At 33.4% G+C, this 13,685-nt stretch overlaps 1 protein-coding gene across 9 annotated transcripts in view; it reads right to left on the bottom strand.

The window, feature by feature from the left end:
• LOC139987841 (neurotrimin) overlaps positions 1-13,685 on the bottom strand; it is a 314,724-nt gene that overhangs the window by 35,025 nt on the left and 266,014 nt on the right. For all 9 annotated transcript variants that reach the window (XM_072004576.1, XM_072004575.1, XM_072004580.1 and 6 more), the window contains one exon: positions 717-845. In XM_072004576.1, the coding sequence (XP_071860677.1) occupies positions 717-845 (129 nt within the window). The remainder of the gene's footprint in view (positions 1-716; positions 846-13,685) is intronic.

Raw genomic sequence — 13,685 nt, 5'->3', positions numbered from 1 at the left:
TACGATTCTAAATGGTTAGAATTATTTAAATTGTTAACTTTATTTCAACGTATAATAATACTTGTTTCATTATATCAATATGTGAAACAGTTACGAAACATTACATATACATATACGTTAGCTCCTGTAATTCTTTCGGTATCAAAATTTGTATGAATTGAAATTCGACTTCAATTCCGAGAACAAATTACAACAATTTATTATACTTTTATTAAAGAGATATTAAATGTCTTGTTTCGTATAGACTTCGATAATGGCCTATAATCTTTTCGCTACTGACAAATTTTGTAATTTTATTTTCAAAGTTTTCATGAATTATATATTTAAATCTTTTTAAATCCCTTTGAAAGCACGCCGGTGTATTCAATGAAATCTAACTGAAAGTCATTCTGCACGAGTAATTAAAAATATTTTAAATATTTTATAAAATATAATTTCTGAAAATTTAATTTAATCGCATGTAAAACATAACTGCAGGGTATAGATAAGTACGTTTTTATACAGCGGATTTCAAACGCTTTGCCGGGGATAAAATTTTGAAGAGCTTCATTTTGAAAAAGAAGTATTTCCGTGTGATTGCAGTTCGTACAACGCGTTTACAAAATTTAACGATATAGTTTAGGGTTAGCGTGCGTATAAAGCAATCTAATAAACAAGCATGCCAGGTTACTGTTCGAGGGGTAGGTATATGAGAAAATATTTCAGTATATACTCACACTGCACACGAAGAGATATGCGTTGACTAACTCGCGGTGGAACGTCGTTCGAAGCGATGCACAAGTATGATCCCATGTGCAATCGACTTATCTTCACAATATGCAGCACCTCACCATTCACCACGTTTACTGAAACAGAAACGGAATAATGTTTCGTTAGAGTTCTGAATATATAAATTGCTCAATTAATTCTCATTCTGCTGACACAGAAATTCACCAACGTATCTCAATAAAAACAATGTCCATTATTTAAAAGAAAAATTACGTGTTCTAGCAAAAAGAACGTCTACCTATTAAGTGTTTAAGAAGTTTAGAAGCTGCATTAATCAATTCCATAAATTAGAAAGTAAAAGAAAGAAAACTATATTGCAAACATCATTTTTTAAGTTTACCTTAGAATTTTCTATTATTTATGTTACTTTCTCGTAACAGATTGATTTATGGAAATACCTAAACAATTTGTTTTTCGAGAATGGAACATTAATCATGAATTGAAATCGAAAAAAGGTGGAGTTGATTATTCGTAACAAAAATGAAACACAAATCTGTATGGATTTAGTAAAAACATGATTAATTCTCCTTTAACGCGATATAATTTTGAGAAGAGCAGGATTGATAATCTTGGATGGATAAGTTTCTTGGAAGTCGAATCGTTGAAAATTCGGACGTAACACTATTTGCGGAGGAATCGAAGTTTCCAGGTAGAAAGTTCGGCGAAAAGTTCAGAAGGGGCGACCTACTTCGACGGTACCAAATTTATAAGTGCAAAAGGCATCGCAAAACCTCCGACGACTTCAGATGAACTACTTCTCCGTTTCGAATACTTTTAATTTAGAATATTTTTAATTCTTGGTATGAAGAAAAGTTTTGCGTTAAAATACACGATATGCTTTCTATGATTAAAAGATAACCTACGAAGATGGAAAATAGAATGAGTTGAGAATACGTACAATAACGATAGTCGAACAAATTTGCATCGTAATTTTAGGAGTTTTCTAGGCAGTGTTTTTACTGTATGAACAAGGCTTTAGATAAATTTATATTTATAAAGAAAAATCGTAAAAATGCGTGTCCTTGTATGTATCGTTGTAACTCAAAACTTAACTTGAAACCCAATTACAAGATTTAAGACAATTATTAAATTAATAAATACAATAGACTAAAATGTTATGAGCAAAGCAGTACACACATTTTTCCAATGACAGAATTAGTGATATAAGTTAATTTTATTACACTAAAACATTTTCAATAATTAGAATATCATAACATCACACTAGCCGCGAATATTTATCTACATATTAGTATTTTCTTTCTCAACACATTCATTCTGACACATTTAATATTTTCTATCGTAATCCATTATTACTTATTATTATATAAAAGATTTGGAAACTTAATCTAGGCAACTTTTTATAATTCGCGAACAATGCAACAATGCGAACGTTGTCCATTCAAGATTGAAAGTTTGACTCTCTAATGCATCTATAAGCCAACGGGCTCATTAATATCTGTCATAGAAAGTAATTATTTATTCCATCCTACATTCACCGCTTCCATTTCCGCGCTATACACCGCCATATAATTAAATTACGTTAAACGATTTATCATTCTGGCCAGTCGCACAAACCTGCAAAACTTCCACGTTCCACATTTTCCTGCAACTTTTAGCGTATTTTGCGGCCGTGCTCGGTCATCTGTTCTAACGAATTATGCACGCGAGCCAAAACGAGATTCTGCGCACTGTGTTACAGAATATACCACCGGTTTCCGGTATTACTTCACACTTATAAATATTCTATCAAAATGAAAAATTCCTAAATCCAGTAGATATTCTTTTCAATTCGATACTTCTTTGGTTCGATATTGAGGTAACTTCAGAATACAATGTGAACGTTACTTAAGTTTTTATTTAATTAAATTATTGTTTAAAGTCAAATATGAAATTTTTCAAAAGCTTTTAAGCTAAAAGTGGAGTGAAAATCAAATTTATGTTAGTAGAATAAAGAGATAAAATTGTTGTTTCTTTCTCTACACTTCTTAGATACCTTAGTACGTTTGATTCAAACTAGAGAAGTAAACATTGAAGAATTAAAAGTAGCGATGAAAGTAGATAAATTATTTTGCTGTTTAAATTTCTTCCAATATATTAATTTGTGTTTTATTCTGTACAACTTCTTATAACAACAAAATTATATCAATCATCCACACTATTTCTGGTTTTAGAAAGTTAACGTGTTGTGCTTTAGGTCCACACCATTTTTAACTTTTAATAACCTGGCAATGTTTTCAGTAACTATGTTTCACTTCAGAATACTTTTGCAATGAAATGTTTTGAAACTAAAGCTTTCGTTTCGAAGAGAAAAATATTATGAACTCCTTTCTAAATTCTCTCTTTTTTTTACGCATACTTTTATCGATGAAAACTATACAAGAAATAATTTTCACGTTATCAATGTCACCGTAGCGTCACGATTGAAGTACAAAGTGTCAATTTTTATTTTTAATAAATAATAATTACACCCATTAGAACAAAATTATACAATGACAAGGAGAGAAATCAAAGAAACAAGAACAGATGTCAAAATCCAGATACAAAAACCTATCTTCTTGTAAAAATAACATAAACACCATGGAATGTAATGAAACGCAGCCTGTTCCCGTAAATATGCGATCATAATGTCCGTAAGAAACGTAAAAGCAGACAACTGTTGCCACGTGTTCCAATAAGAGCGCGATAATAAAACGGCGTAGCTGCAGATCGCAATTTTTATACGCGAAATTATTGTGCAACATTCCTAGAATTCTTGCCAGACAGGGACAGAAGGCGCATTGTAGTAGATTCTGCGAGAGGTTTTAAACTGATCGCGAGTAAATGTTGAAGAGCGATGGAAAACCAATTGAACGTTTTTCACGATAAAGGTAAAAGCGCGTTGTATCAAGGGAAGGAAAGAATTGTTGCTACAATTCCCGGACAGTAATGTGGAGGTAATGGGACGCTGTAAGAACGTGGAGATTCCTCCGGTCGAATAATACTCTTCGATGTATCACGATCTTTGTTACGGCTCATGCACTCCCAGATAGATTGCTTGCTTTTCTGCCTTTCATTTGGCTCCGTGGTCCTCCGCGGGATAATTTCCATCGTTCTTCGTTACTTCTTAACGTACACGTGCATCACTATTTCGAAATGTACTCTAAAATGGTCAATAATATGTGAACACTTAATTCTTCCTGACAGAATGTCATTTTAATTATAGCGAAATTATAAATAGGAAGGCTTATGATGATTTTATTCTTTGTCAAAAATGTAGAGTATTATGATCACACGAAATTTAATTGTGTATATCTAGCAGTCTAGTTATTATATTTGTTCGCCTTTAAAAATCAATTTGATCGCATCATGTATGCTGTCATGAAAAATAAAATCAATGTATTTTGATGTATTCATAATTTTGTTACTAAAATACATACATTTCATTAAGAGTAAGTCAATGTTCAGATACTTTTGAAGTGTATAAATGTATAGCTAACCATACACTTTCTACAACTTCTACATATAATTACAAACATACACCACCCCATCTTCCAATTCGATACAACCATTCAACAGCCTGATTATGTCATATAATAAAGTTATATTATTACCGTTTCTGCTATTATTTTCTTATCACATAGATAACAATTATTAACAACACTTCTCGTTTGCAACAAATTCTACAATACATTCCCTAATCCTCTAAACAGAAGAAAACACAGTGGTTGTTCGCGCTAGCAGCAACCGCGTCCTCAATTGTACAAGCTTATCTCGCGTGACTCGAAACTCTTATCATCGCGAGGAAATATCGCAGCCGGTGAAGGTCGTTGAAAGGAAGGTAAGCTGTTCGCGGTATGGCACGAGTAGGAGTGTAAGAAGATGGTGTGAATCGCTGCCGGCCAGACCGTGCCACACGCCAAACCTATCCATTGTTCCATAAACAATGCCTAGCTGCGAGAGATTCCAACCAGGCCAGGCCACTTCCGAGGGTTTTAATCAAGTAGTCCCGCAGATCCTGGCGTCAGAACTAACCCCGCTTACCTGTTTAGCGGGAATCCTTTAGAACTTTCGACTTAATGGGAAACCGCAATATGATACGGCTCGATGAAATTTCACTTCGAATTACGCTGAATCCAGTAAAGTATTGTGCAAACTTGTAGCCAATTATTTTTTAACAATCTCTGTACTGTTATTGCGGCGTAACGATGTACGCGATGTTCTTTTTTATTCTTTCAGATTATTTTATAAGTTAGAGATGGTTAGATTTACTGTTGTCATTCACATGAGTTAGGTGTCTAAATGTATTTAGATGATAAATCGACTGCAGATTTTTATGCGTTTCTCAAAAAATATACGAAGTATAATAGTCCTTACATAATATTTAGCGAGTAAAATAATATTTTACCTAGATTCAGTTGTTTTAATTATAGCCATAAGAAAGTGAATCTGTGTAAATGTCCAAGTGACGAATGTGGCAAATTTTATGTAAAACGAAGGATCATGAATTTCCTATAAGATGAGGAATATAAATTTATTGAATTGATTGAATGCATTTATTGAGTTTGCATTCTTAGGATTTTATCCTGCATTCGTAAGTTATGGTAAAGAGTAGAAGAAGAATTGTCTTAATAAAACGTAGAATAAAACTGATTGAATCTTGCAAGCATAGATTCAATTCTTCTGTGTAGGGAACTTCAACTTATTTCAAGCCAAACTATTTATTTAACTGTTTATTTAGCACAAAACTAGTAATTTGATATAACAATTAACGTTCATCTAAACATAAATTTTGTAATTACCCTCAAACACCGTAGATTTCTAATTCTCTGCTCGTGGGGAAAATGTCGTAAAATTTTCGCAAGAGTAAAACGCAAGCCAGACGATAAGGCAATGTCTTTCGGAACTCATCAGCCCGTTTGAATGTTAAACGACGCAGATAAGAGTGAACGCAAAAAGAACGGCGGAATAAATTAGCGGGCATTGAATGTCGATGCGCGGGGCGCACTTTGCATAACATTTTCCGCGTGCTCCTTAACAGCGTAAGAATAAGCAGACAGCTTACTTGAAGACGAAGTGGGGAAACGGCTACCTATTTGGGAATTAGTACGTGATGTATTCCGCCCCATAAGCGGCGGCATGGACGTCGATATTTCATCCCACCCTCTTTCAACCCCCTTAAGTGGCCTTTTTCGCGTTATTACCGCCAGATAACCCAGCTACATTCATCCTCCAGCGAAATCCTCCAGCTACCATCATTGCAGCTAATGCCTCTGCATGTGTTCCTAGTAGAAACAGACGGATTTCGGTCTGTATCGTTTCGTAATCGTTTGGATAATTCTAAGTAGCGATGGAACCAATGATTACATTTACTCTAAGAATCGTGTACGAAATTGTGCCAGATAACACTGTGAGGTTTACGGTTAATTGGCGTTCGTGTGTTATAAAAGTGTAAAATAGTTGCAGAGTAATTATTTCGTAAAATAGAATGTAGAATTATGTCAGTATCATTTCAAAGTTTGATAAAATTAGTTTTGCCTCGTCGAAAATTTTATAGGAATATTTGCAGAGTATATAGAAATTGTTTTTTGTTCCAATGTAACTAAAGTGTTGTTTTTTCTTTTTTGTAAATATTATTACAAATTTGTAACGCAGAATTCAAAACGTCGTCTCTAAAAGTAATTTGTAACAAGAAAATATATAAGAATAAGAATAAGGAAATAACAGTACGAGGAGAAATAAAATGTATTCTGTGATAGAATACCATAAGAAGTATAATAATTAATATTTCTTAATTTTGGAATATTATAATGGAGTAGTAGATTCTTCATTCATCTTCATTCTTTATCTGTTTCTTTGCATGTTTAAACTTTATGAACACAACCATGTTAATCGTGTCTCATCACAATGCTAGTGGAATTTCAAAAGGTTTTTTCTGTAACACTAATAAAATATACATAAAAGTTTTTCGAAATAATTCCTGAAACACTTTTGTGAATGACTATATGTATATTTATAATTGAAGCATATAGTTTCTTTCATAATGAGAGACGTAATTAGAATTTCGATTTAAAAAATCTTACCTCTTATTGCATTTTCAGAAAAGTAATTTCAATAAATTGCCGAAATGTAAATTTCAATTAATTTTTCGTAAGATTCCCGAAATTCTGAATTCCTCTGTTAGAACAAAGTCCGTTACGCGTACTTATTTACCAGCAAGAAACAAAGCTAAGAAACAGTGCCTTTGGGACCTTGAATATTGTACACTTTCCTAGTTTCACTCTCTTTATGCGACTGCGAAAGCTCATTTTTTAAAGTTGGCTTCTCCTCGGCGTTAATAAATAAATACAGCAAGTCCAAACAATTTTCCACTAACTGACAAGAAAAGAATATTTTCTGCTTTCTAAACATAAAGAATTACTTGTTTAAAAATTGTTTACTATCTGTTTCTACTGTTTTAATTTTAATTAAATAACTAGAAAGAATGGGATCTAGATAAAGAATAGTTTCACCTATTAAATATTATAAAAGGTAATATACTTTGGATATTTATATATTTTTGTATATTATGTGCATTCTATGGATATTTGCATCTGCAAGTTTTCTCATAAATACATAAAAATCGAAAGTTTGCACATAATCTTTAATATAAAAATAAAAATTTTTTATAATAAGTGCTCAAATACTTTTGCAAGCTCATCCTATTTTTAAACGGCGCTGTACATTTAAATATATGTAAATACAAAACGTTAGAATAAGGATATCTTATTTCACTTGCGAACTTTCTATTAACCAGCGAATCCACGTTCGCCAACTTTTGTAAATGTAGCTCTGGGAGAAATTGAAATCCTTATATCAGTAGTGTGATTCAATAAAGAAGAACGTTTATAGCGGCAAAGCAGCGTTGCTCGCAATAACAATTTGCCTAACGCGGGGAAAATTATTTCGCCTCGTTCGAGAAGGACGTTATGAAAACGGATATCGAAGAAATGGAAGCGTACGATGCGTAAAGGTTAGAAAACACTGGTAATCAATGTCAGCATAATGCAGGTGAACGGGTGCAAGTCGAGCGACTGGCTTCTTTGCGCTCCTCTTTGTCTACAATCTCCTTCGGGCGCTCTTTCTCGTCGGTAGTTTACCGGAAATTGTACAGGACGTAGCAAAAATCGCGACATCGACGAAAAGAACTTTAAAGGGAATACCTGGTCTAAGTGTAAGTGTAAAATATCAAGCGCCGTTCAAACTATTACACAGACGATATTATCTCTAAATATTTCTTAACTATTCTGGAAATATTTTCCTTCCTCTCTAGAAAAAATACATTATCGTTTTGTAATATCAAGTATCGTTTTTACTATCGAAATTGTAAATTAAGATTATATCAAGATTATGTCAATTATTTTTGGATCTTTATGAAATCGTTTAAAAAGGAAAAAGCATAAATTCGTATGCTTACCGTAAACGATAGCAATGAAGTATAAATTAAAAATATTCAATGTACGTATTATTACAAATATATAAAGAAACAAAAATAACAAAACAATGAAATAAATGATCAATTTACTCGAAAATAAGATATTAAAGTATCGCGTGGTTTTACTAACTGTCTGAATCTTTTATCGAGTCTACTCGAGCAAAGAAATAAACAAACAAATATATGAATGTAAAACATTCATATTCTTAATAATTTGCATTATTCCACTTCATATTCACAGATAATAACAGAGTTACCGAGACGATTTTTGATGTAGCCTGTATGTACAGGGTCAAAGTAACACGAGGCGACCGGAAAATCGGAACCTAAGAACGAATTCCTGTCCCGGAAGGGAAGATAGAAGAGGGAATGGGTCGCGTGGTGGATATCGATATAGGCAGCGCGGAAAATCGAATCTACGTTGTACTCGTTTTACGCGCAACCCCGGCATCAAACGACGAGGAAAACTGGCGGCAAAACTGTACCGACGTCGATCCTCGTAGCGTCAAGACGAGCTTATCTTGTTGCCGTTTGAAGTTCCTTTGTATTTTCGAAGCCACCAAGACCAAGTGCAACTTTATGAACAATACTGTCCAAGAAATTTTGAGTTTCAACTTCTAAAGGAATAGATTCAAATTGTTCTTCGAGTCCCATTCATTCACATTTCTTTCATCGAAATTGCTCAACTCTTAGTTCGATAGGACTCGACAGGACCATCGGTGAAGAATTTAATGATGAAAAATGGTGTCGAATTTTTCAACGAATCATGTCTGTATCTTTTCATTCGATTTTAAAATTAAATATATGATTTCGTCACTCTTTTGAACATTTAAAAAATATCAGTAACATTTTTCTGTATAATCTTCAATTTCTTTGTGACTGTTTGTATGTTGCATAACCCTTCTGGATTTTCTACTGAAAGAAAGTTTTCAGTTTGAAGCTTAATCGTGTTGCTTCTTACGTTTCATTATCTGATTTCACTCGTAAAATGGAATTTCTTGTCTTGAAATAGGTTTAGGAGGTTTCCTGCTTCATTATGTTCTGCGAATAACTTTCATCGGATTGAATTTTAGAAGGAGAGATCATATTAAAAACGAAAATATAATGTATCCTGTTTTTTCCTTTTTATCATTCATATATTACACGTGGAAAATTATGAATGGAGAGATACGATATAATCGTGTTTCTGTTTTCATAAAAAATCAGCGTTAATTTTGTTAAAACTTCCTAGTTCTAATTTGCTGAATCCAGTGTTAATTTTTTTTTAAGGTCAGTTGTTCAATTAATTCGTTTCTAATTATCTATCGCAAGATTGAAAGAACAAGTTGAAAAATTGAAGTTCCATCATTAAATATTCATCAAACGTTTATACAACAGTTCCTCATCAATCAAAGTCAAGATAAACATTACAGAAACAAACCACTGGCTGTATTCTGAAGACAGGAACGAACGTTTCGTTATCTCATTTCCAACGTTGCTACTTCAATTCGAAATTCCACTATCCCTTTTTATTTCTACTTTCTTATTTTTTTCTTCGTCTCTTATCAACTTTCTGGACAATCAGTTGGAACCAGGGAACTAGATCCTTCCTTCTGTTGCCCACAGGTGTCTCGATCCCATTCTTTAAAAGTATCTCTGCAGACGCGCGTACGTTTTACAAAATTCGATTTCCTCTTTCATTTCTCTTGAACGTTCTCCTTCACTATTTTGGACACGGCAAGAACGAGAAAATAGCATTGGTAGCGCATCTACACACGTACGAAATACTCAGACTATTCCAACACCATAAATTGACTCCTAATCTTTGCTTTGAAGTGGATATAGTTGTTTCGTAGAATTGCTTTCCTCGATGTAATAGGATTACGTAGCATTAACCATTTTTCACAATTCACACGAATTTAGATGTAAGAAATTACATTAGAAATAAAGATTTTATAACGTAATGATTTTATATGAAACTGTTGAAAGCAAAATATTAAATATATTGTTTAAATAAAGAAAATTCGTTATTATTGATTAATTAAAATGTGTGAATATGTAGTATATTTTTTATTTTGTTCGAATGATAAAATATTATATTTTGTTTAAATATTATAGGACTTATATATCTTGATTTATATCATTCGAACTTCATCTTATAATATTCTCATAATATTTGAACAAAAATATTCTATGAAAAATAAAATGTGAAAAATAAAATTCAACTCTATAATAAATAGGAGATATTCTATTGCCCTCAATTGTGAAAAACACATTGCATTGCATTAGCAATCCAACGAAATTGGTCTGAAAGGCCCATAGCTAATCAGTTGAAACACGTGAAATGTGCTCCAGTACTCATGAAAATGCCGATCAATTCGCAAAGCTCGTTGAGCCATCAACGGCTGATGAGACGGTATCATTCGACGATCCTGTAACGAAGGTTATCCTTGGACGCATCTGTCGCTATATGAGCAGCATGTCATTCGATAGAAGCGTCAGATTATCGGCGTAATTGGACAAAATATCACGGTTGTGAATACGGCATACATTCAAACCAACTGGCTACTAACTGATGTGTTGCCCTTTGGGATTCGAGAACCATTCTCTAACACCATTGCCGTCTCGTCTGATGGTTTCCACGCATCTTCTACCCGCGAGGAAAGTGTAGTCCCGTCCGGACAATTTCTGTTACATCCTGGTCGTCAATGTATTCGACGTGTTCAAAGTGAACAACTAAGGAACACGAACATTTTATAATCAATAATACTTTCGGTTTGGATTTCTCCAATGAAGTACTGTTCTGTATTTATCAAAATCACATTGTTTTTAACCTTATTTCAATTGAAATATTTAATCTCACTTTAAAGTATTTATTTGAGAAGAAATACGAAACTTAAAACGATTAAAACAATTCATTTGCTTTGAATATTTCGCTTTATCACATATTTTTCTGTGCAATGAGCATTCACCTTTAAAACTGTTTTATATCCTCTCATGACATATTTGTAACTTTGGTTCTTCTAAACCGATTATCCGGAAAACCGTTTATCGAAACGGATTTGTCTCCCTATTCGTTCGGATAATCGACGTTTTATTCTGCCCAGGAATTTAAATTTCATTCGAATAATAGTGTCAAATATAAACGAGAAATTTCCATAGACAACATACGAGATGAATCACGCAACTGAAACCACTTCGATAACTTTGTAATAACTTTTGCGAAAGGTAAATGAATAAATGCTGTATGATTGAACCATACTGTACTATCGGATTTTTTTTTTCACATTGCTTCTCACTTTTCCAAATTTCTCGAATATCTTGAATTTTTTAAATGGAAGTTAACATTTTTTTCATGAAGAAAACTGTGCAGAATATTAAAACGAAACGATGTATATTTAAATGGTAATTAAGCGAATTTTTAAAAAATTCTATTGTGAACTCTTTTATTAAAGACTTATTACCTTTAATTTATAGCTTGAAAATTCGAAACGGTGTGGCCATGTTAAAGATGATTTCTACGAAATGTATCATAAATTGTATCACATTTTTTGACAGGGCACAATCAAGTCATAATTCTTAAAATTAGAATAAGACACAAAAATTTCGTTCGTCTCCACATCTGCAAGAGCGAATTATACAGTGCTACACTAAGGGCATAATACATTATCCTGTAATGAAATAAACATTCAACCAATCAATGTAAAACACATCATAAGAGACAATCTAAAAAGTAATAAATCAATACATATAAAAAGTATCTTGGCAACGATACTTTTCGTACGAAGGTAAGGCGAATCATTAAAATAAATGTCGACACTCACACGACGCGCAACTAGCGATACGTATATCTTCGCGTGAAACCAGTCTTAAGTTACTTAAAATATTCGAAATTATACAATATAGTTATTATTTAACTTTTCATTTTCTTGTATCCCCAATAAGCAAACTGTGTATTCCTACGTATTTAAAGAAAATTTGTAAGCGAAAAATGCACAAAGTGTACTGGTCATAATATGTAGTAGACAAGTAAAACAATCGTCTACTACATTCTAGTATCTTTTAATGATATTCAAAAAAAATATGAATTTGTATAAACATCAGTATACTAATAAACTATGCAAGTTGTTAACGCCATTATAAATAACGCAAAAAAAGACTCAGGTAAACTATAAAACTGAATAAAACATTTCCACCGACTGACTTCGTAATAACTTTTTTCAAGAGCACTCACCAACCACGTTTAACAAACTTCATTCAATACACAGCATCCAATCGAAAGTACATTCTTCGAGGAACGATAAACGTTAAACAAAATTCGCAACAACACTTGCTCGTTCCCTTCGAATTACATTAATCCCCCGTGTGAATCGGTAATGGCCGTTGAACAGGCGATGATATAATGCAACGGAGCATTTTTATCCAGGGCCGCAACGATTCGACGCATACATATTTATCAGTGACAGTTTATACGGTGGAGTTAGGGCGAGGCGTAAGCTTCGAAAGTCTCGTCTGAGCGTCTGAACCCGAGTATGCCTCGAGGGCAATGAAAATTTAAATTAGAGCAGAAATTAAATCCGGCCTTTATCCGATATTGAGAAAATCCTTTGGAACCGACAGACTGTCTGACGTCCCGCTATCCTGTACATCTTTGCCCACTTCTCTCTCCCTCATTCTCTTTTATTCTCTGCCTTTTTCCCTCTGTGTGTTCGTGCAAACGAGGTTGTACGTGTACAGGGAAGAAAAGGACGAGACGATACGAAGCGGAAAGGACAGATGGTGGAAAGTTGAGGCGTTGTCGCGCTTCTCATGCCCTTCATAATTAGTAATTAAGAAAGTAATTAGCATCGATCGAGGCGACCTCTGCCACGAAGGTTGCGTTCTTGAGAGGCATAGGTATTTTTAGAAGCGCGCCAACCATAAGAGGGTGATCGATTATTTACCTTGTTCAACGTATCAAACGTTTCCTCGTGCGAAGAATATCCACGGCGTAAACTTTCGTTAGTCTTACGTCATGGGTTATATCGATTCGTTGGATTTTATTGATTAAGCCAAGGATGGCACGCCCGTTGCTTCCGACTTATCGACAGCACCGTCAAAACTGCTCTGCATTCAGACGACTTTTGAGCGAGAAGCTTTTGGTGACGCGCGAGAGATACGCATATGTTATTTGTACCTTTATTAAACTGTGTTTTATAAAAGTATGAAATTTTTACGTTGTGAAGCTTGTCAATGGTGCATGATGTATTTAAACTATACTTATAGGGAATTTTGGATTTTTTAACTTTATACTCTACTATATACTATATTACTTTATAATATGTGGCTTTGTTTAAACTAACCAACAATAATATTATGATTTAATTAACAACATATTTGAACTCCAGATAACGAATAAAATGATACTATTTTTCAAAATTGCATAAGAAGATTCGAACATATCTGAAATAATGTTTAAATTCTTAAGTGGTAATGATGCGCATGAATC

The sequence above is a fragment of the Bombus fervidus genome, chromosome 5 (assembly GCF_041682495.2).
Source record: "Bombus fervidus isolate BK054 chromosome 5, iyBomFerv1, whole genome shotgun sequence".
Lineage (NCBI taxonomy): Eukaryota > Metazoa > Arthropoda > Insecta > Hymenoptera > Apidae > Bombus > Bombus fervidus.
This window is presented reverse-complemented; position numbering and strand designations above follow the sequence as displayed.